The sequence below is a fragment of the Lepidochelys olivacea genome, assembly GCF_965140295.1.
Source record: "Lepidochelys olivacea isolate rLepOli2 genome assembly, chromosome: 3".
In the NCBI taxonomy this organism is placed as follows: domain Eukaryota; kingdom Metazoa; phylum Chordata; order Testudines; family Cheloniidae; genus Lepidochelys; species Lepidochelys olivacea.
This window is the reverse complement of record NC_140413.1, coordinates 120,927,214-120,948,622: the sequence shown is the minus strand read 5'-3', so window position 1 is coordinate 120,948,622 and position 21,409 is coordinate 120,927,214. Positions and strand designations below refer to the sequence as shown.

The following is a 21,409-nucleotide window of genomic DNA, read 5'->3' as shown; positions in this document are numbered from 1 at the left end:
AGAAAAACCTGAGTGTCTCTGGATTAAGTTTAGAAGTGTGTACAACAAGAGTGATGTAGTGGTGGGAGTCTGCTATAGACCACCGGACCAGGGGGATGAGGTAGATGAGGCTTTCTTCTGGCAGCTCACGGAAGCTACTAGATCGCATGCCCTGATTCTCATGGGTGACTTTAATTTTCCTGATATCTGCTGGGAGAGCAATACAGCGGTGCATAGACAATCCAGGAAGTTTTTGGAAAGCGTAGGGGACAATTTCCTGGTGCAAGTGCTAGAGGAGCCAACTGGGGGGGGGGGGGGCGCTTTTCTTGACCTGCTGCTCACAAACCGGGTAGAATTAGTGGGGGAAGCAAAAGTGGATGGGAATCTGGGAGGCAGTGACCATGAGTTGGTTGAGTTCAGGATCCTGACGCAGGGAAGAAAGGTAAGCAGCAGGATACGGACCCTGGACTTCAGGAAAGCAGACTTCGACTCCCTCAGGGAACGGATGGCCAGGATCCCCTGGGGGACTAATTTGAAGGGGAAAGGAGTCCAGGAGAGCTGGCTGTATTTCAAGGAATCCCTGTTGAGGTTACAGGGACAAACCATCCCAATGAGTCGAAAGAATAGTAAATATGGCAGGCGACCAGCTTGGCTTAATGGTGAAATCCTAGCGGAACTTAAACATAAAAAAGAAGCTTACAAGAAGTGGAAGGTTGGACATATGACCAGGGAAGAGTATAAAAATATTGCTCGGGCATGTAGGAATGATATCAGGAGGGCCAAATCGCACCTGGAGCTGCAGCTAGCCAGAGATGTTAAGAGTAACAAGAAGGGTTTCTTCAGGTATGTTGGCAACAAGAAGAAAGCCAAGGAAAGTGTGGGCCCCTTACTGAATGAGGGAGGCAACCTAGTGACAGAGGATGTGGAAAAAGCTAATGTACTCAATGCTTTTTTTGCCTCTGTTTTCACTAACAAGGCAGCTCCCAGACTGCTGCGCTGGGCATCACAAAATGGGGAAGAGATGGCCAGCCCTCTGTGGAGATAGAGGTGGTTAGGGACTATTTAGAAAAGCTGGACGTGCACAAGTCCATGGGGCCGGACGAGTTGCATCCGAGAGTGCTGAAGGAATTGGCGGCTGTGATTGCAGAGCCATTGGCCATTATCTTTGAAAACTCATGGCGAACCGGGGAAGTCCCGGATGACTGGAAAAAGGCTAATGTAGTGCCAATCTTTAAAAAAAGGGAAGAAGGAGGATCCTGGGAACTACAGGCCAGTCAGCCTCACCTCAGTCCCTGGAAAAATCATGGAGCAGGTCCTCAAACAATCAATCCTGAAGCACTTGCATGAGAGGAAAGTGATCAGGAACAGCCAGCATGGATTCACCAAGGGAAGGTCATGCCTGACTAATCTAATCGCCTTTTATGATGAGATTACTGGTTCTGTGGATGAAGGGAAAGCAGTGGATGTATTGTTTTTTGACTTTAGCAAAGCTTTTGACACGGTCTCCCACAGTATTCTTGTCAGCAAGTTAAGGAAGTATGGGCTGGATGAATGCACTATAAGGTGGGTAGAAAGCTGGCTAGATTGTCGGGCTCAACGGGTAGTGATCAATGGCTCCATGTCTAGTTGGCAGCCGGTATCAAGTGGAGTGCCCCAAGGGTCGGTCCTGGGGCCGGTTTTGTTCAATATCTTCATAAATGATCTGGAGGATGGTGTGGATTGCACTCTCAGCAAATTTGCGGATGATACTAAACTGGGAGGAGTGGTAGATATGCTGGAGGGGAGGGATAGGATACAGAAGGACCTAGACAAATTGGAGGATTGGGCCAAAAGAAATCTGATGAGGTTCAATAAGGATAAGTGCAGGGTCCTGCACTTAGGACGGAAGAACCCAATGCACAGCTACAGACTAGGGACCGAATGGCTAGGCAGCAGTTCTGTGGAAAAGGACCTAGGGGTGACAGTGGATGAGAAGCTGGATATGAGTCAGCAGTGTGCCCTTGTTGCCAAGAAGGCCAATGGCATTTTGGGATGTATAAGTAGGGGCATAGCGAGCAGATCGAGGGACATGATCGTTCCCCTCTATTCGACATTGGTGAGGCCTCATCTGGAGTACTGTGTCCAGTTTTGGGCCCCACACTACAAGAAGGATGTGGATAAATTGGAGAGAGTCCAGCGAAGGGCAACAAAAATGATTAGGGGTCTGGAACACATGACTTATGAGGAGAGGCTGAGGGAGCTGGGATTGTTTAGCCTGCAGAAGAGAAGAATGAGGGGGGATTTGATAGCTGCTTTCAACTACCTGAAAGGGGGTTCCAAAGAGGATGGCTCTAGACTGTTCTCAATGGTAGAAGAGGACAGGACAAGGAGTAATGGTCTCAAGTTGCAGTGGGGGAGGTTTAGATTGGATATTAGGAAAAACTTTTTCACTAGGAGGGTGGTGAAACACTGGAATGCGTTACCTAGGGAGGTGGTAGAATCTCCTTCCTTCGAGGTTTTTAAGGTCAGGCTTGATAAAGCCCTGGCTGGGATGATTTAACTGGGAATTGGTTCTGCTTCGAGCAGGGGGTTGGACTAGATGACCTTCTGGGGTCCCTTCCAACCCTGATATTCTATGATTCTATGAATGTCTCTGCTTGTCTTGAGTACATTTTTCCCTTTCTGCCCAACACTGTGTGTGCAAAAACACCCAAACAAAAACAAAAAAAACAACCCAATCAAGAGAGTTTCCTATAATGATAATTTTCTAACCCCATATGCTTTTGGAAAGTCTGGAGAAATCCTGCTAACCTCAATACACCTACCATAACAGTTGTAAAAGGCCAGTATATATTTGGGGATGTAAGATTTGAATTCACATATTAACCTATCTAAATGAGACATTTCTTGTGCGCTCAGATTCTAACACTGCACTCAGTTGAACATGGGAATGACAGAAATGCTATTTTTGGATTGCCTATTTGTATGATCATAGCCAGGAGGCTTTTCCATTTTACAGTTATTTCTTAGCAGTGCTTGAGTTCAGAGCTGTAAGAACAAGACAAGGGTTTCACATATGCATTCAAGTTCTTTTCAATGGTGTGCTTTGTAAGAAAATATAGAATGGCTTTCTGAACAGGCTTTCCTTATCCACACTAATCCGAACTGTACTAGCTGTAATCATGTTTGAACAGCTGTTGCTAGCTGGGTCTTAGTATGGCTTTCTGAGTGCTGATAAAGATTTCTTTTCTGGAGAACAGCACTACAGACTACTGCTCTAGGTAAGCACAAGTTCATAACAGTTCTGACAGAAGAGTCCTTCTCCAGAGTAATCAGAGAAATAGTGCTAGAACCTCGACAATGGCAAATAAAGTATGTTTACAATCTCAGTGAGGATAGGGCCTTAGCCTCCACACTTTTTCTGTGCAAGTGTTTCACCTTCAAAAGAGAAATGACGTACATTTTACTATGGTTAAAGTCGCCTTCTGCAACAATAATTAAAACTGAAGATTTTTTTTTTTTTGCTAGCATGATACTGTTCACTTACTGTGAAATTCACATTCTTGATGGGGTACATCAGCTTATTCAGATCCTCAAAACCAACAATGACTTCGTACTGAGTGTAAGTCAGGTAGCCAAGGTGAACCACAATGATTTCGGCACATTTCTATGAAAACACACAGTAGAGTCAGAATACCTCATAAGAGCTTTATGCTGTAATTTATATTTAAGGGCTTACACCTCAATAGGATTCAATTACAAAAAAACGACTAACATAGTAAAGTTATAATGGAAAAACAAATAAGGAGATCTGAGAGAGATTCCAAAGAAACTTATTTAAGGCACTCAGACAAAGTAAAAGCTCAGTGGGTGTCAACTGCCCATCAGCCAAAATACAGCTTTATTTCTCAGTAGAAACGGATCCAAGTGTAAGGTCTCCTGATACCACTGATTTTTTTTTAAAAGATGACCTGCAAAAGACAAAAAGGGGTCTTTTTTTTCTTTGATGTATTAATAAAACTTGAAAGCTTTCTTTAAGAAGTGGCTGTTTTTTTAAAATGTCTTATAAATTTCTGATCTTTGATGTCTTCTGTTGTGTTTTCTTTCACTTTGAGATAGTTACAGATTAAAAGCACTGAAAGACTGTCTGGCTCTGAGGTGGTATGAGGTTCTGCCGAGGACACCAAAGCAAAGGATTGGAGAGCTTTATACAGACATTTTAAAAAATGTTAATGTGGGTCCCTTCTTAACCCACATTAATATACAGTACAAGGAAATCACATCCTCCAGAGCCAACTAAAAATGTACAGAACCACCAACAGTGTTTTTTGGGGGGGTAGAGGGGTCCTCAAACAAGTGACAGTTTTAGATTTGTCTGTGTGCTATTCTTTCTTTCAGTGTCAGAGAGCTAAGGAGAACATCAGAAAAATTCTAACCTTTCCAAAGAAGGTAAGCACTCAGTGAAGGATATTTATATGCCTTTGTACCTATGAAACCAAAAACTGTAAACATATGAGCAATTAAATGCTCCAACAACTCAGCAGCAGCAGAAGTGCTCTAGGCTGTCTTTGCTCAATCCACTGTTTCCCCAGATTATCCAGCAGATTAGTTCGCCATGCTGTGGTAATTTTCAAGTAATTGCCCAATTTATCATCTATACCTAGGGCCCTACCAAATTCACGGTTCATTTTGGTCAATTTCATGGTCAGAGGAATTTAAAAACCATAAATTTCATTATTTTGCCTATTTGAATCTGAATTTTCAGAGTGTTGTAATTGTAGGAGTCCTGACCCAAAAAGGAGTTGTGCGGGAGTCGCAAGGTTATCGCAAGGTTATTGTGTGTGTGTGTGTGGGGGGGGGGTTGCGGTACTGCTACCCTTACCTCTCCGCTGCTGCTGGCGGTGGCGCTGCCTTCAGAACTGGGCAGCTGGAGACTGGCGGCTGCTGGCCAAAAGCCCAGCTCTGAAGACAGAGCTACCGCCAGCAGCAGCACAGTAGTAAGGATGGCATGACATGGTATTGTCACCCTTACTTCTACACTGCTCCTGGCACGGTGCTTCCTTCAGAGCTGGGCAGCCAGAGATGGGTGGCTGTTGGCCAGGTGCCTAGCTCTGAAGGCAGCATAGAAGTAAGGGTGGCAATACTGCAACCTCTCTAAAATAACCTGGTAAGCCCCCTGCAACTCCTTTCTGGGTCAGGACCCCCAGTTTGAGAAATGCTGGTCTCCCCCATGAAATCTGTATAGTATAAGAACGGCCATACTGGGTCAGACCAAAGGTCCATCTAGCCCAGTATCCTGCCTTCTGACAGTGGCTAATGCCAGGTGGCCCCAGAGGGAATGAACAGAACAGGTAATCAAGTGATTCATCCCGTCGCCCATTCCCAGCTTCTGGCAAACACAGGCTAGTGACAACATCCCTGTCCATCCTGGCTAATAGCCATTGATGGACCTATCCTCCATGAACTTATTTAGTTCTTTTTCGAACCCTGTTATAGTCTTGGCCTTCACGACATCCTCTGGCAAGGAGTTCCACAGGCTGACTGTGTGTTGTGTGAAAAAATACTTCCTTTTGTTTGTTTTTAACCTGCTGCCTATTAATTTCATTTGGTGATCTCTGGTTCTTGTGTTATGAGAAGGAGCAAATAACACTTCCTTGTTCACTTTCTCCACACCAATCATGATTTTATACACCGCTATCGTATCCTCCTTTAGTCATTTCTTTTCCAAGCTGAAAAGTCACAGTCTTATTAATCTCTCCTCATATGGCAGCCGTTCCATACCTATAATAATTTTTGTTGCCCTTTTCTGAACCTTTTCCAATTCCAAGATATCTTTTTTGAGATAGGGCGACCACATCTGTATGCAGTATTCAAGATGTGGGCATACCATGGATTTATATAGAGGCAATATAATACTTTGTGTCTTACTATTTATCCCTTTCTTAATGATTCCCAACATTCTGTTCGCTTTTTTGACTGCCGCTGCACACCTAGTGGATATTTTCAGAGAACTATCCACAATGACTCCAAGATCTCTTTGAGTGGTAACAGCTAATTTAGACCCCATCATTTTATAGGTATAGTTGGGATTGCTTTCGAAGGTGCATTACTTTGCATTTTCAACATTGAATTTCATCTGCCATTTTGTTGCCCAGTCACCCAGTTTTGAGAGATTCTTTTGTAGCTCTTTGCAGTCTGCCTGGGATTTAACTATCTTGAGCAATTTTGTATCATCTGAAAATTTTGCCACCTCACTGTTTACCCCTTTTTCCAGATCATTTATGAATATATTGAATAGAACTGGGCCCGCAGTACAGACCCCTGGGGGACACCACTATTTACCTGTCTCCATTCTGAAAACTGACCATTTATTCCTCCCCTTTGTTTCCTATCTTTTAACGAGTTATCAATCCAAGCAGGACCTTCCCTCTTATCTCATGACAGCTTACTTTGCTGAAGAGCCTTTGATGAGTGACCTTGTCAAAGGCTTTCTGAAAATCTAAGTACACTGTATCCACTGGATCCCCCTTATCCACATGCTTGTCGACCCCCTCAAAGAATTCTAGTAGATTGGTGAGGCATGATTTCCCTTTACAAAAACCATGTTGACTCTTCCCCAACAAATTATGTTCATCTATGTGTCTGACAATTTTGTTCTTTACTATGATTTCAACCAGTTTGCCTGGTACTGAAGTCAGGTTTACTGGCCTGTAATTGCTGGGATCACTTCTGGAGCCCTTTTTAAAAATTGGTGTCACATTAGTTATCCTCCAGTCATTTGGTACAGATGCTGATTTAAATGATAGGTTACAGACTACAGTTAGTAATTCTGCAATTTCACATTTGAGTTCCTTCAGAACTCTTGGGTGAATACCATCTGGTCCTGGTGACTTATTACTGTTTAGTTTACCAATTTCTTCCAAAACTTCCTCTAAGCACACCTCAATGACAGCTCCACAGATTTGTCACCTAAAAAATAGGTTAAGTGCACACAAAAGACCAGATTTCATGGTGGGATACCAGATTTCACAGTCCGTGATCCGTTTTTCATGACCGTGAATTTGGTAGGGCCCTATCTATACCTAGTAAGAAAAGGACATGGCTTATGTTCTTAAGTCTGCCCATTTTTAAGCAGTCTCCATTTCAACCAACAAGACTGCAGTACAAATACACCTTTGCACCCTGCTCAAGTTTCTAACTCCAACAGCTGTGACATTTCAGTGGCTATCTCCCAGAACAGTGCTGGGAACTGGAAGAATGCAGGGGAAGAGATACACTCTGGTACTTCAATTCCTTTCACAACTAGAAATGGAAGTCTAGGTAGAAAGAAACTAACTTCCAGACACTGGTCAGGTGAATGACATTTATCTTTTCCACTGGTTCTGACTAGTCATCCAGAGTTCAATGTTACTCAGGTAAGATCCAAAGTTAATCTAACTTTCAACATGTATATAGTATAGACACTCTACTGGTTTTTGGAAGAGACTACTCTTGAAAGAGTGAGGGTAATAAATCTTTGGAACAATTTTTACCAAGGGTTGTGGAAGATTCTCTATCACTGGCAATTTTTAAATCAAGATGGGATGTTCTTCTAAAAGATCTGCTCTAGTTTAAGCAGGAATTATTTCAGGGAAGTTCTAGTGCCTGTGTTCTGCAGGTCAGACTAGATGATCACAGTTGTCCCTTCTAGCCACAGAATCTATGGAAAGATGCCAGACTGTCCTCCAGTCTCTGTTGCTGTCAAAGTGAGTCAACAGAATCAAGAGAAACAGAAGATGCACAATACTGTTGTGATAATGCATGACACTTTCACAAGCACTTAAATGACTAGGAGCCTAAGACCCAATGAATGTAAATAGGATTTGGGTTCCTAAGTCATTTAGGCACTTTTGAACATTTTACCTAATCTTTTTATTATTTTCTTTTTTACATCTTTTAGAGGGGAACACAAGCCAGAAAACTAGAAGCAGCATCTAGACTGACTTAAGACATTCAAACCGTTCAGAATGCCCATGTGTAAGTGAGACAAAGTGACTAAGCAGAGACAGAACATCTCTTAACATACTCAAGTTACAAATATTTGAAATATTTCACTAAGACTGTCATAAATATAAAGGGAAGGTTAACCACCTTTCTGTATATAGTGCTATAAAATCCCTCCGGCCAGAGGCAAAACCCTTTCACCTGTAAAGAGTTAAGAAGCTAAGGTAACCTCGCTGGCACCTGACCCAAAGTGACCAATGAGGGGACAAGGTACTTTCAAATCTGGAGGGAGGGGGGACAAATGGTTTTGTCTGTCTCTGTGATACCTTTGCCGGAAACAGATCAAGGATGCAAGTTCTCCAACTTCTGTAAAGTTAGTAAGTAATCTAGCTAGAAAATGCGTTAGGTTTTCTTTGTTTAATGGAGTTGCAGGGGGTGGGGTGGGGTGTCACAAGGTTATTTTAGGAGGGAGGCGCGATATTGCCACCATTACTTCTGCGCTGCCTTCAGATCCGGTGGCCGGAGAGCAGCAGCTGATGGCCGGGAACCCAGCTCTGAAGGCAGCGCCCCAACAGCACCAGGGCAGAAGTAAGGAAGGCTTGGTATGGTACTGCCACCCTTACTTCTGCGCTGCTGCCTTTAGAGCTGGGCGGCTGGAGAGTGGCGTCTGCTGACTGAGGACCCAGCTCTGCAGGCAGCGGCACAGAAGTAAGGTTGGCAATACCATACCAAGCCTTCCTTACTTCTGTGCTGCTGCTGGCAATGGCCTTCAGAGCTGGGCTCCCAGCCAGCAGCCGCCGCTCTCCTGCTGTCCAGCTCTGAAGGCAGCACCACCACCAGCAGCAGCGCAGAAGTAAGGGTAGCAGTACCACAACCCACTCTACAATAACCTTGAGACCTCCCCCCCAGCCAACTCCTTTTTGGGTCAGGACCCCTACAATTACAACACCATGAAATTTCAGGTTTAAATAGCTGAAATCATGAAATTTACGATTTTTAAAATCCTATGACCATGAAATTGACCAAAATGGATGGTGAATTTGGTAGGGCCCTAATAATGATATATGGTCCTCACTATGTAATTAAGATCTTTCTTCTAAAGAAAGTCTCACTCATGAGGTGCTATAGTTTAACTTAGAGCCATCAAACTAACTCAAATCTTAGATGCTGGAGAAAAGGGATGCTAGAACTTAAAAACCTTAAATGAATACACTTAAATAATGTTTTGTCTCAGACTCAAGGCAGTGACTATATTACAGCATTCTGATTCTTCCATTTAGGATCTGTTCACATTAATACTAAAACAGTGCTAGCAGCAACTGCGTTTAAGCTAATTGTAACTAGCTGAGTTTTACCATTTTCCCAGTGTGGAGGGGATTTTTTTTTTCCTGTAATTCAGTTCCATTCATGCGATTGACAACCTGAAAAGTAGTCTATACTCTGGTTTGGTTACTATGGATCTCAAAAGAAGTCATGCCACACAGCTGGACGAAGCCATTTTACAACCTTGCTAGCAAAATCCAAGAAACACAGTATTACTAGCACAACTTCAAGCATAATGTAGACAAACTCTTACTGCAGCTTTTCCCCTGTGGCCTCCTTATCAGATACTCTCCCCACATCTACCACGCACGAGTAGTTTCAGAAGAATAAACTTTACAATCAGTGTTGTTTCAAAAAAAATACTTACTTGTGCACAGTTCAGTATTCTCGTCCGATTATAAACTTGGTTATTAATAAATGATGAGCTTCCATTTTCTTCTACACCACGTATTTTAACTGTCATAGTAACATTTGTTTTGAAGCTGGACTCTGTAATTAAAGAGAAAAATATTAGGCTGTTGTCCAAAACAAATGCAGAAATGAAATCTCAAATAGAGTTACTACATGTACCAATACTCCCAGCTCACTGAAACTGATCCAGTTATGCTTTGTTACAGTAGAGAGGAAAAATCCTGCATTTCTGACTTGGGCAAGAATTCCCATTAAAGTCAGTGTGGTATTCAGTGCAGTTAGCAATACCTGATAATGTGATTTGAGAATCTGAGTGTTAATCTAGGGTCAATATCTTGTAACATCAACTAGTCTAATCCCAAAAGAGGAAGCTAGAGAGAGAGAGAGAGACAGACAGACACATTACTGCTTTAGCAAAAAGTATAAAAAACAAACAACTTTGAAATGTCCCTGCAGCCATTCCCTTACTTTCTTAGCTAATAAGTCAAGTTCTGCATATTTATTGTGATGGGTGGGTTTTTTCCATGCATTTTGGATCCAGGTAAAACTACATGAGAATATACATGACAGCTAAGTGAAATACAGGTCAACTACTGTAACCGTAATTGACTTGTTATACCTACTGTAATAAAATTCCAGGATAACATCAGTTTTCTGAAATAATAAATTGGACAAGGTGCTTACCGTTAGGCTGATCCAGCTGAATCACACATGTCAGCCACAGCTGCTGATTGTAAGTAGACAACGGTTTTGAATTTAATTTAAATGGCCTCATCTGGAAGAAAACAAGAAGGATTTGAGATAATTCACGTTCATCCTACTGCACTAGCCATTTGGACATGCAACGAATAAATACTTCTGTTACCATTCTACACTTCTGACAGAAAAGCATGTTTTTCTTTTAATCCATTAAATGATCAGTTCTTGGTACAGTGCTGGTGGTGTGAACACCACCCTCGAATACATTTCATTTTATCAGCACACAGAGTTTGTGTAGCTTTTGAATTAAGAAGAGACAAAAGTATTTAAAGAAAATAAAAGCAGCAGCAAACAGTTAAACAAAGAAATACAGAGCCAGAAGAGTACCCAGAAGTCACCTACTACAGGACAGGCCCAACAAAGAAAATAACAGAATGCCATCACCTTCAGCCCCCAACTAAAACCTCTCCAACGCATCATCAAGGATCTACAAACTATCCTGAAGGACGACCCATCACTCTCACAGATCTTGGGAGACAGGCCAGTCCTTGCTTACAGACCTGAAGCAAATACTCACCAGCAACCACACAACAGAACCACTAACTCAGGAACCTATCCTTGCAACAAAGCCCGTTGCCAACTGTGTCCACATATTTATTCAGGGGACACCATCATAGGGCCTAATCACATCAGCCACACTATCAGAGGCTCGTTCACCTGCACATCTACCAATGTGATATATGCCATCATGTGCCAGCAATGCCCCTCTGCCATGTACATTGGTCAAACTGGACAGTCTCTACGTAAAAGAATCAATGGACACAAATCAGATGTTAAGAATTATAACATTCAAAAACCAGTCAGAGAACACTTCAATCTCTTTGGTCACTCGATTACAGACCTAAAAGTTGCAATTCTTCAACAAAAAAACTTCAAAAACAGACTCTAGCGAGAGACTGCTGAATTGGAATTAATTTGCAAACTGGATACCATTAACTTAGGCTTGAATAAAGACTGGGAGTGGATGGGTCATTACACAACGTAAAACGATTTCCCCATGTTTATTCCCCCCCACACACACCATTCCTCAGATGTTCTTGTCAACTGCTGGAAATGGCCCACCTTGATTATCACTACAAAAGGTCCCCGTCCCACACTGTCCTGCTTAATAGCTCACCTTAAGTGATCACTCTGGTTACAGTGTGTATGGTAACACCCATTGTTTCATGTTCTCTATGTATATAAATCTCCCCACTGTATTTTCCACTGAATGCATCCAATGAAGTGAGCTGTAGCTCACGAAAGCTTATGCTCTAATAAATTGGTTAGTCTCTAAGGTGCCACAAGTCCTCCTTTTCTTTTTGCAAATACAGACTAACACGGCTGCTACTCTGAAACCTGTGTAAGAATGGTTTCTGTTCTCTAAAACAAATATACATAGGTGGCAAGTTAAATATAGAGAGCACAGGTAAAACATTTAGGGCTCAACAAATTGAACACACAACTTTATTATTTCAAAGCAATTTAAGTACTGTCCCAAATACCCCATCAGATTACTGCCCAAGATAAAACTGGAGTGGGTATAGAAAAAAAACAACAGCTAAGATGCAGGAAAAGTGCAGAGCCTTGAAAGGGAGGATGTGAAGGCTGCTTTTAGGAAACCAGATCTCTGGTGTTTACTTCATATCTTTCACTTACCAGTGAACAATTGCCAAGAAAAAACATTCCTTCCCGTTGACAGAATGGAAAATGGATGTGGGGGTGTTAGTCCTCGTTGAGGACATTTTAAATTCTCTGCTTTCAATTTCCCCTCCACCCCACTCCCTTACGGATGCACACTGTGGTTGTCTTTCTTGGCTAAAGAGCAATGCATGGGTTCTCAAGGGAATCCCACACTTTGGTTGGCCTCTGCCCTATTACAGGTCTCCCTAAATTACCAGCCTGGAGAAGAACTAACTGAGACTAGAAACTGATTCTGGCTACTCATGAGTAAGGCTACGTTTTAGTCACGGGTATTTTAGTAAAAGTCACGGACAGATCACAGGCCGTAAACAAAAATTCACAGCCCATGACCTGTCCATGACTTTTACTATATATCCCTGACTAAAACTTAGGGGGGGGGGGGAGAAGGAGCAGCTCAGGGGGACACGCGGCCCGGGGTTGGCGTGACGGGTGCTGGGCCAGGGGGCGCAGTGGGTGGGATGGCGGGTTTCATAGCTGATGCTTGGGGGGTGGGGGGGCACAGTGATTGCTGGGGGGGGGGGGAGATACCATAGGTGTGGGGGGAGGGGGGTTGGCGGGGAAGGTTCCCTACCCAGCTCCTGAGCTCCACTTGCTGCCTCCACTCCATCCCAAGCTCCAGTTCTGCAGCTCCCATTGGCCGGGAACCGCGGCCAAAGGGAGCTGCAGGGGCAGTGCTAGCCAGCAGAGGCAGCACATGAAGCTAGGAGCTGAGGGAGGGGAACCCCCCCCACTCCAGGTAAGCATTGCCCTGCACCCCAATCCCCAGGCCTGAGCGCCCCCACACACAAAGTCCTGCTGCTGGGGGGGGGTTGTGGGGGGAGAGCAGAGACTGCTCCAGCAGCAGCCAGTGTGCCTGGCCCAGGGGCCACTCAAGCTGCTCAGACGGCCCCCGGGTCAAGCACACCAGCCACTACAGAAGTCACGGAGATCATCGAGTATTACTCATGAGGCAGCATAAAGCACTAATCTGAGAAAATTTAGCCAGTAAATTCTGAATTCCCGTGCAAGTTGGAAAGCACAACACACAGATATACCAAAATATAATTTTTCATTTAAAATCTGACTTCTTAAGCATGTGTGTAAACTAATAAAATGCTTTTTAACAAATAAAGTCACCTGCCATGTAACAATATAATGTAGTTCTTACCTTTAAGTTATTCAATTTAGCTGTTACTGCAGTGGATTCAATTACACTAGGACCTAAATGACAGTCAAAAGGAGAGAAGACAGTACTGAAGTAAATCCATAAATACTGACATCATAGTATGATACTTCAAACTTGAATAATTATCTTTAATCTCAGGATTCAAAGCAGTTTGCAAATATCAGTTACGCAATACTCCAGTGAAGCAGGCAAATATTACACCATGTTATAGATGTGTAAACTGAGGGGCAAGTCCCTTGATAGCCATACAAGGCCACTCAACAATTAGGTAGCAGAACAGGGACTAGAAGTCAGGAGTGCCAAGTCCCAGATCCCTACTCTGCCACATGCTACAGATGCACTCAAATAAAACACTAGATATTTCCTTCCAACTAAAATTATTTCTTTTACAAGCCTATTAAAAATTCACAGCCCACCCCAACTAATAAATTGATTCTGCTATATTTGTGATTAATACATTTGTAACTATCCAATAAAGACTGGTGCTGTGGTTAATACTTGTGTCTAGAGATAGAAGCGAGGAGGCATTATTAGGGAAGAGAGATCTATTTAAGTTGCCCTACAGCATTAGAGCACCCAGTGCACCATTTGCACACCCTGGGGTTACAGTAATGATATTTTGTGGAATGAGTGCTGGATTTTGACCATCTTGGTCGGTTGAAAGGAATTACCTATGTTTGTGTCTAGGTTACATATAATTAAGGCTAAGATTTTGTCATGGTTATTTTTAGTAAAAGTCACGGACAGGTCATGGGCAATAAACAAATATTCTTGGAAGCCGTGACCTGTCTGTAGCTTTTGCTGCTGAGGCTCCATTGTTTCTCCCCACCACCGTTGTGGCTGGGAGCTGAGGGGTTCCACCTCTGGGCCCGCGGGAGCTGGAAGCTGCAGGGTAACCATATTTCCCAAAGAGAAAATAGGAAACCCCCAGCCACTCACCTGAGGCAGTCCCCCCACCCTGTGTGCGAGGCTGTCACCTGTCGCTGGAACCCTGAGGAGTCAGCTATTTTCCTTAGCTACACTTGTGCAATCCTCACTAAAGGCAATAAGGTTTGACAGCTGTAACTAAGGGCAAAATCTGAGACAACAGGGGTGCATTAGTATAAATGAGTGGTAAATTGTTTGTACTACTGAAGCTGCACAAGTTAAAGAACGCAGTTTGATTCTCAGATCTCAAGCTGAATTCACAGTTGCAGTGCTGACAGTTACACACACACAAATAGTAAGCCTCTCCTTTTGTTTGTAAACTGAGCACATTTGAGACGTAGTCATTGAGACAGGAGGTGGACCACCACACAATACCATTTTTCACAGAGCCACTTTGAGTAACACCACAGCTATGAATGGTACCCAGATTTCTAACACCCAGTCCTGTGCTTTAATCACCATACTTCCTCTTAATATGCTGTTTTTCGATCCCAAATGTTTGCTGGGATTAGCCACCTGTAATCAGCAGACCAATGCTTCTTAGCCTTGGTCTACACTAGGAGCTGAGGTCGAATTTAGCAGCGTTAAATCGATTTAACCCTGCACCCGTCCACACAACAAAGCCCTTTTTTTCGACTTAAAAGGCTCTTAAAATCGATTTCCTTACTCCACCCCCGACAAGAGGATTAGCGCTGAAATCGGCCTTGCTGGGTCGAATTTGGGGTACCGTGGACATAATTAGATGGTATTGGCCTCCGGGAGCTATCCCAGAGTGCTCCATTGTGACCGCTCTGGACAGCGCTCTCAATTCAGATGCACTGGTCAGGTAGACAGGAAAAGGCCTGCGAACTTTTGAATTTCAATTTCCTGTTTGGCCAGCGGGGCAAGCTGCAGGTGAGTGCAGAGCTCATCAGCAGAGGTGACCATGATGGAGTCCCAGAATCGCAAAAGAGCTCCAGCATGGACTGAACGGGAGGTACAGGATCTGATCGCTGTATGGGGAGAGGAATCCGTGCTATCAGAACTCCGTTCCAGTTTTCGAAATGCCAAAACATTTGTTAAAATCTCCTAGGGCATGAAGGACAGAGGGCATAACAAGGACCCGAAGAAGTGCTGCGTGAAACTTAAGGAGCTGAGGCAAGCCTACCAGAACAGCAGAGAGGCAAACGGCCGCTCCGAGTCAGAGCCCAAAACACGCCGCTTCTATGATGAGCTGCATGCCATTTTAGGGGGTTCAGCCACCACTACCCCAGCCATGTTGTTTGACTCCTTCAATGGAGATGGAGGCAACACGGAAGCAGGTTTTGGGGACAAGGAAGATGATAAGGTTGTAGATAGCTCAGAGCAAGCAAGCGGAGAAACCGGTTTTCCCGACAGCCAGGAACTGTTTCTCACCCTGGACCTGGAGCCAATACCCCCCGAACCCAACCAAGGCTGCCTCCTGGACCCGCCAAGCGGAGAAGGGACCTCTGGTTAGTGTACCTTTTAAAATACTATACATGGTTTAAAAGCAAGCAAGTTTAATGATTAATTTGCCCTGGCATTCGCAGCTCTCCTGGATGTACTCCCAAAGCCTTTCTGTCCACCATGGTAGGACACTTGACCACTCCAAGCCTGTAGCATGTACTCAGGAATCATTGTAGAACAAAGCATTGCAGTGTATGTTTGCTGGCGTTCAAACAACATCCATTCTTTATCTCTCTGTGTTATCCTCAGGAGAGTGATATCATTCATGGTCACCTTGTTGAAATAGGGTGCTTTTCTTAAGGGGACATTCAGAGGTGCCCATTCCTGTTGGGCTGTTTGCCTGTGGCTGAACAGAAATGTTCCCCGCTGTGAGCCATTGGGAGGGGGGAGGGATGAGGGGCTAGCCATGAGGTGGGGGTAGGCAAAATGCAACCTTGGAACAAAAGCACGTGCTATGTATGTAATGTCAACAGCAAGGTTTACCGTCAAAGAGCGTACCCATTGTTCTATAAAATGGGTCTTTTTAAATACCACTGTCCCTTTTTTTTTTCCTCCACCAGCTGTATGTGTTTAGAGGATCACAGGATCTTCTCCTTCCCAGAGGCTAGCGAAGATTAGAAGGCGAAAAAAAAGCACTCACGATGAAATGTTCTCTGAGCTCATGCTATCTTCCCACACTGGCAGAGCACAGACGAATGCATGGAGGCAGACAATGTCAGAGTGCAGGAAAGCACAAAATGACCGGGAGGAGAGGTGGTGGGCTGAAGAGAGGGCTGAAGCTGAAAGGTGGCGGCAGCGTGATGAGAGGAGGCAGGATTCAATGCCAAGGCTGCTGGAGGATCAAACTAATGTGCTCCAGTGTATGGTTGAGCTGCAGAAAAGGCAGCTGGAGCACAGACTGCCACTACAGCCCCTGTGTAACCAACCGCCCTCCTCCCCCAGACGCCCAAGAACATGGTGTGGGGGCCTCCGGTCACCCAGCCACTCCACCCCAGAGGATTGCCCAAGCTGGCATTCAATAAGTTTTAAAGTTTTAAACTTTTAAAGTGCTATGTGGCCTTGTCCTTCCCTCCTCCACTACCCCTCCTGGTGCTTCTCTCCTCCACCACCACTCCTGGGCTACCACCTTGGTAGTTATCCCCCTATTTGTGTGATGAATGAATAAAGAATGCATGAATGTGAAGCAACAATGACTTTATTGGCTCTGCAAGCGGTGATCGAAGGGAGGAGGGGAGGGTGGTTAGCTTACAGGGAAGTAGAGTGAACCAAGGGGTGGGGGGTTTCATCAAGGAGAAACAAACAGAACTTTCACACCATAGGCTGGCCAGTCACGAAACTGGTTTTCAAAGCTTCTCTGATGCGCACCGCACCCTCCTGTGCTCTTCTAACCACCCTGGTGTCTGGCTGTGCGTAACCAGCGGCCAGGCAATTTGCCTCAACCTCCCACCCCGCCATAAACATCTCCCCCTTACTCTCACAGATATTATGGAGCGCACAGCAAGCAGTAATAACAGTGGGAATATTGGTTTCGCTGAGGTCTAAGCGAGTCAGTAAACTGCACCAGCGCACTTTTAAACGTCCAAATGCACATTCTACCACCATTCTGCACTTGCTCAGCCTGTAGTTGAACAGCTCCTGACTACTGTCCAGGCTGCCTGTGTATGGCTTCATGAGCCATGGCATTAAGGGGTAGGCTGGGTCCCCAAGGATAACTATAGGCATTTCAACATCCCCAACAGTTATTTTCTGGTCTGGGAATAAAGTCCCTTCCTGCAGCTTTTGAAACAGACCAGAGTTCCTGAAGATGCGAACGTCATGTACCTTTCCCGGCCATCCCACGCTGATGTTGATGAAACGTCCCTTGTGATCCACCAGTGCTTGCAGCACTATTGAAAAGTACCCCTTGCGGTTTATGTACTCGCCGGCTTGGTGCTCCGGTGCCAAGATAGGGATATGGGTTCCGTCTATGGCCCCACCACAGTTAGGGAATCCCATTGCAGCAAAGCCATCCACTATGACCTGCACATTTCCCATGGTCACTACCCTTGATAGCAGCAGCTCAGTGATTGCGTTGGCTACTTGCATCACAGCAGCTCCTACAGTAGATTTGCCCACACCAAATTGATTCCCGACTCACTGGTAGCTGTCTGGCATTGCAAGCTTCCACAGGGCTATTGCCACTCGCTTCTCAACCGTGAGGGCTGCTCTCATCTTGGTATTCTTGTGCCTCAGGGCAGGGGAAAGCAAGTCACAAAGTTCCACAAAAGTGCCCTTACGCATGCAAAAGTTTTGCAGCCACTGGGAATCGTCCCAGACCTGCAACACTATGTGGTCCCACCAGCCTGTGCTTGTTTCCCAAGCCCAGAATTGGCAGTTCCACCGCATGAACCTGCCCCATTAGCACCATGATGCCCACATTGCCAGGGCCCGTGCTTTGAGAGAAGTCTGTGTCCATGTCCTCATCACTCTCATCACCGGGCTGACGTCACCTACTCACCAAGTTTCGCTTTGCCAGGTTCTGGTGCTGCATATACTGCTAGATAATGCGTGTGGTGTTTAATGTGCTCCTAATTGCCAAAGTGATCTGAGCAGGCTCCATGCTTGCCGTGGTATGGCGTCTGCACAGAAAAAAGGCGCAGAACGATTGTCTGCCATTGCTCTGACGGAGGGAGGGGTGACTGACGACATGGCTTACAGGGTTGGCTTACAGGGAATTAAAATCAACAAAGGGGGTGGCTTTGCGAGAAACAGAATGGCCCCCTCAAGGATAGAACTCAAAACCTCAAGGATAGAACTCAAAATTGGGTTTAGCAGGCCGTTGATTTCACGGAGGGAGGGAGTAGAAAATGAATACAAAACAAATCTGGTCTATTTCCTGTTTTGATCCACTTCATCTATCTTTATACATCTTGCTGGCAGCAGATTGTGTAGTATGACCGCTAGCTATCGTCATCTCCTGGGTGATCAGCAGAAGACAGTGCAGTATGACTGCTGGCCATCATCTTCTGCTGGCTGCAGATTAAAAGACAGTGCACTGCCGGTAGGACTGAATCGCCATGAAACAAAACTTAAAAGGGAAATGACTTGGCTGAATCACTCCCATGTTTGCCCAGGTGCCCCTGACCTCATCGAGGTCAGTTAAAAGAGCACCCTGGACTACGTCGACAATGGCTACCAATCATACTGCACTGTCTGCTGTAAACTGTTGCTGTGTAGCAATGCAGTACGGCATCTGCCAGCACCCAGGAGACATATGGTGACGGTTAGCTAAGCGGGCTCCATGCTTGCTGTAGTATGGCATCTGCACAGGTAACTCAAGAAAAAAGGCGCAAAACTATTGTCTGCCCTTGCTTTCATGGAGGGAGGGAGGGAGGGAAGGGGGACCTGACGATACCCTTAGATACATCAATCTTCCATTTAGCTAATCTTAAATGTACCATTTGTTTACTTAGCATCTACTTTGGTATAGAAACCGTATAACTAAGCAAGGAAATTATTCAATACATATGTAAGAAAAAACCTGTAAACACCAGATGCAGACTTGCAGCTAAGTACACCTCCGGAGATCTCAAGGCACTAGCCTCATTAACACTGGAGCAAATCTGTGGAGAACATGTTATTTACACAAGTTAAGGTATGGAAACAGCCAAAGCTTTTAAAAAAAGACAGTAATAATCTTACCTGCAATTCCTATGAACACTGTCAAACCAAAACAAATGAAGAATACAACAAAGACCAGGACAAAGTGTCGTTTGGACAGTGTATACAATCGCATTGGTGCTAACCTGCAGGAAGCAAAAGAAAGCCCAGAATTAGCACTCAGTAATGGAACTTGTAAAAGAGACTGCATCGGCCAGCCCACAAAAATAAAAAAAATTAAAACAATTTCTGTGGCAATGTGGAATACCAAGAAGACTCCATCAATGATGCACTTTTACAGAGCAAGCATAACAGTTTCCTTCCAGCCACGCACATTCAGTGTCTCCAACTCTCATGATTTTTTTTCTAAGTGGTTAGAGGTTGAAAATACTGCACACTAAAGAACGTGAAGTTCTTCTTGTTCTAGTACTTTAAACTGCAGCAGTTACCATTCCTTTCATGCCAAAGCATTTTCTGCTATCCTAGGATCTAAGCGTGGGAAAGAGTCTCCTCCTTAACTCCTCCCAGATAGAAAAAAGTTCTATATTTGAGCTCAACTATCTGATATACAGACGCACACAGGGTATTGTGAGGGTGCCATATTTCTAACCATAAGAGCGAAAGCTGATGCTGATGCCCTGTGTTGCTTAACTGAGATACATATATATAGCCAGCTTTCCACCCATTTTGTATAAATATGGTCCTGGAACTTCATGTAATTAAATACAGTATCTGCATTCCAATTGGAATTGCAAGAGTTAAGACATCTTTTCCAGCAAGTGCTTTGTGGACCAATGGTAGTCCACAGAACACAGTTTGAGAGCCTCTGCCTTAATGCATTTTTATACTGTATTCCTCATGATTAAAGTGCCTTAATATTCTTAAAATTTATTAAGCCCAAATCTGTGATCTATGTTTCCTTGACATGATCACTTACATGCAATTTTGATTCAAATGGTATCTTCTTAGCATATTGGATCAAAATGTAGAAGTAATTGCCAGATACTGGATTTAATTAAAGGCATCTTTCTGAGGTGTGACATTTTAAACAGCTGAAACTTATATGCTCATTTTAGTTCACTCAAGGGGAAAGCCAAGCATTAGTCAGATTTAGAACAAAGATGTAGGTGTAAGGAGGGATGCAAATGAGTCACTGTTCACACGGCAAGTTTGCACAAACTGGCTGTATGGGATTCTTGTGGTAGCACCTTGCACTGGCAGTCCATTGCACTGGCAGTCCAAGGCCCGTTAAGCATGTCTGTCTCTCCTGTTGCTGTGCAAAAGGTCTATAAAACAGGAGAAACTGACTGACTATACAGGGAAAAGAGTGAAACTAACTATCCATAGGAAGTTCTCCAATGCGCAAATAGAAGTACATAGGAAAAATATTTCTCTGACCTTTCAGATACATAAATCTTCACTTGCAACAGCAGGCACAAGTTTCTTAGAGAAGTGTGGTTTTTAAATTGACAATGTCCCTTTAAGTTAGAACTGTTTAAGTTTCTCACCCTTGACTACACATTGTTTTTGCACTCATTTAAATTGACCAGTTTAGCTAAGTCAGTACAAATTTTTGTGTGGACACACTTATACTGGTTTAAAATGTTTATATGGGTGTATACTGCATTGGTCTGAATAGATGTGACACAATGTTGTGCTATTCATCATTTTCCAAGGGTTTTCAGTTCTATAAGTTGCCTGGAATTTCTTGCATAATTAGGAATGTCCTACATTGGATATTTCTTAGATTGTATTGGGAAAGAAATAAACATGCATCATAACAGGTAGCTACTTAGTCAGTTGCAGAGTATCCTGAAGCAGTTAATATCAGGATCAGATAAAACAATGTGTCATTTCTTCATATGCATACTTTTATCTCCTCATTTCAGCAGAGATTTCAAAGCATTTAACATGGACACAAAATGCAGCTAAAACTAACATTCTTCTGAGTATCCACAATCCTCACGTAAAGTAACAAGACCCCTCACTCACAATATTTATGGAGCTGGCTTGACAACTGCGGACATGTAGGTCCTTTATTTACTCATAGGACAGAGATAATGTGAGCAGCAGTGGTGCATGCTTCCCCACCCT

At 44.0% G+C, this 21,409-nt stretch overlaps 1 protein-coding gene across 3 annotated transcripts in view; it reads right to left on the bottom strand.

The window, feature by feature from the left end:
* TMEM181 (transmembrane protein 181) overlaps positions 1-21,409 on the bottom strand; it is a 59,374-nt gene that overhangs the window by 21,021 nt on the left and 16,944 nt on the right. For all 3 annotated transcript variants that reach the window (XM_084624126.1, XM_084624127.1, XM_084624128.1), the window contains exons 2-6: positions 19,358-19,461; positions 13,265-13,317; positions 10,360-10,450; positions 9,632-9,753; positions 3,506-3,625 (exon numbers count right to left, since the gene is read on the bottom strand). In XM_084624126.1, the coding sequence (XP_084480252.1) occupies positions 3,506-3,625; positions 9,632-9,753; positions 10,360-10,450; positions 13,265-13,317; positions 19,358-19,461 (490 nt within the window). The remainder of the gene's footprint in view (positions 1-3,505; positions 3,626-9,631; positions 9,754-10,359; positions 10,451-13,264; positions 13,318-19,357; positions 19,462-21,409) is intronic.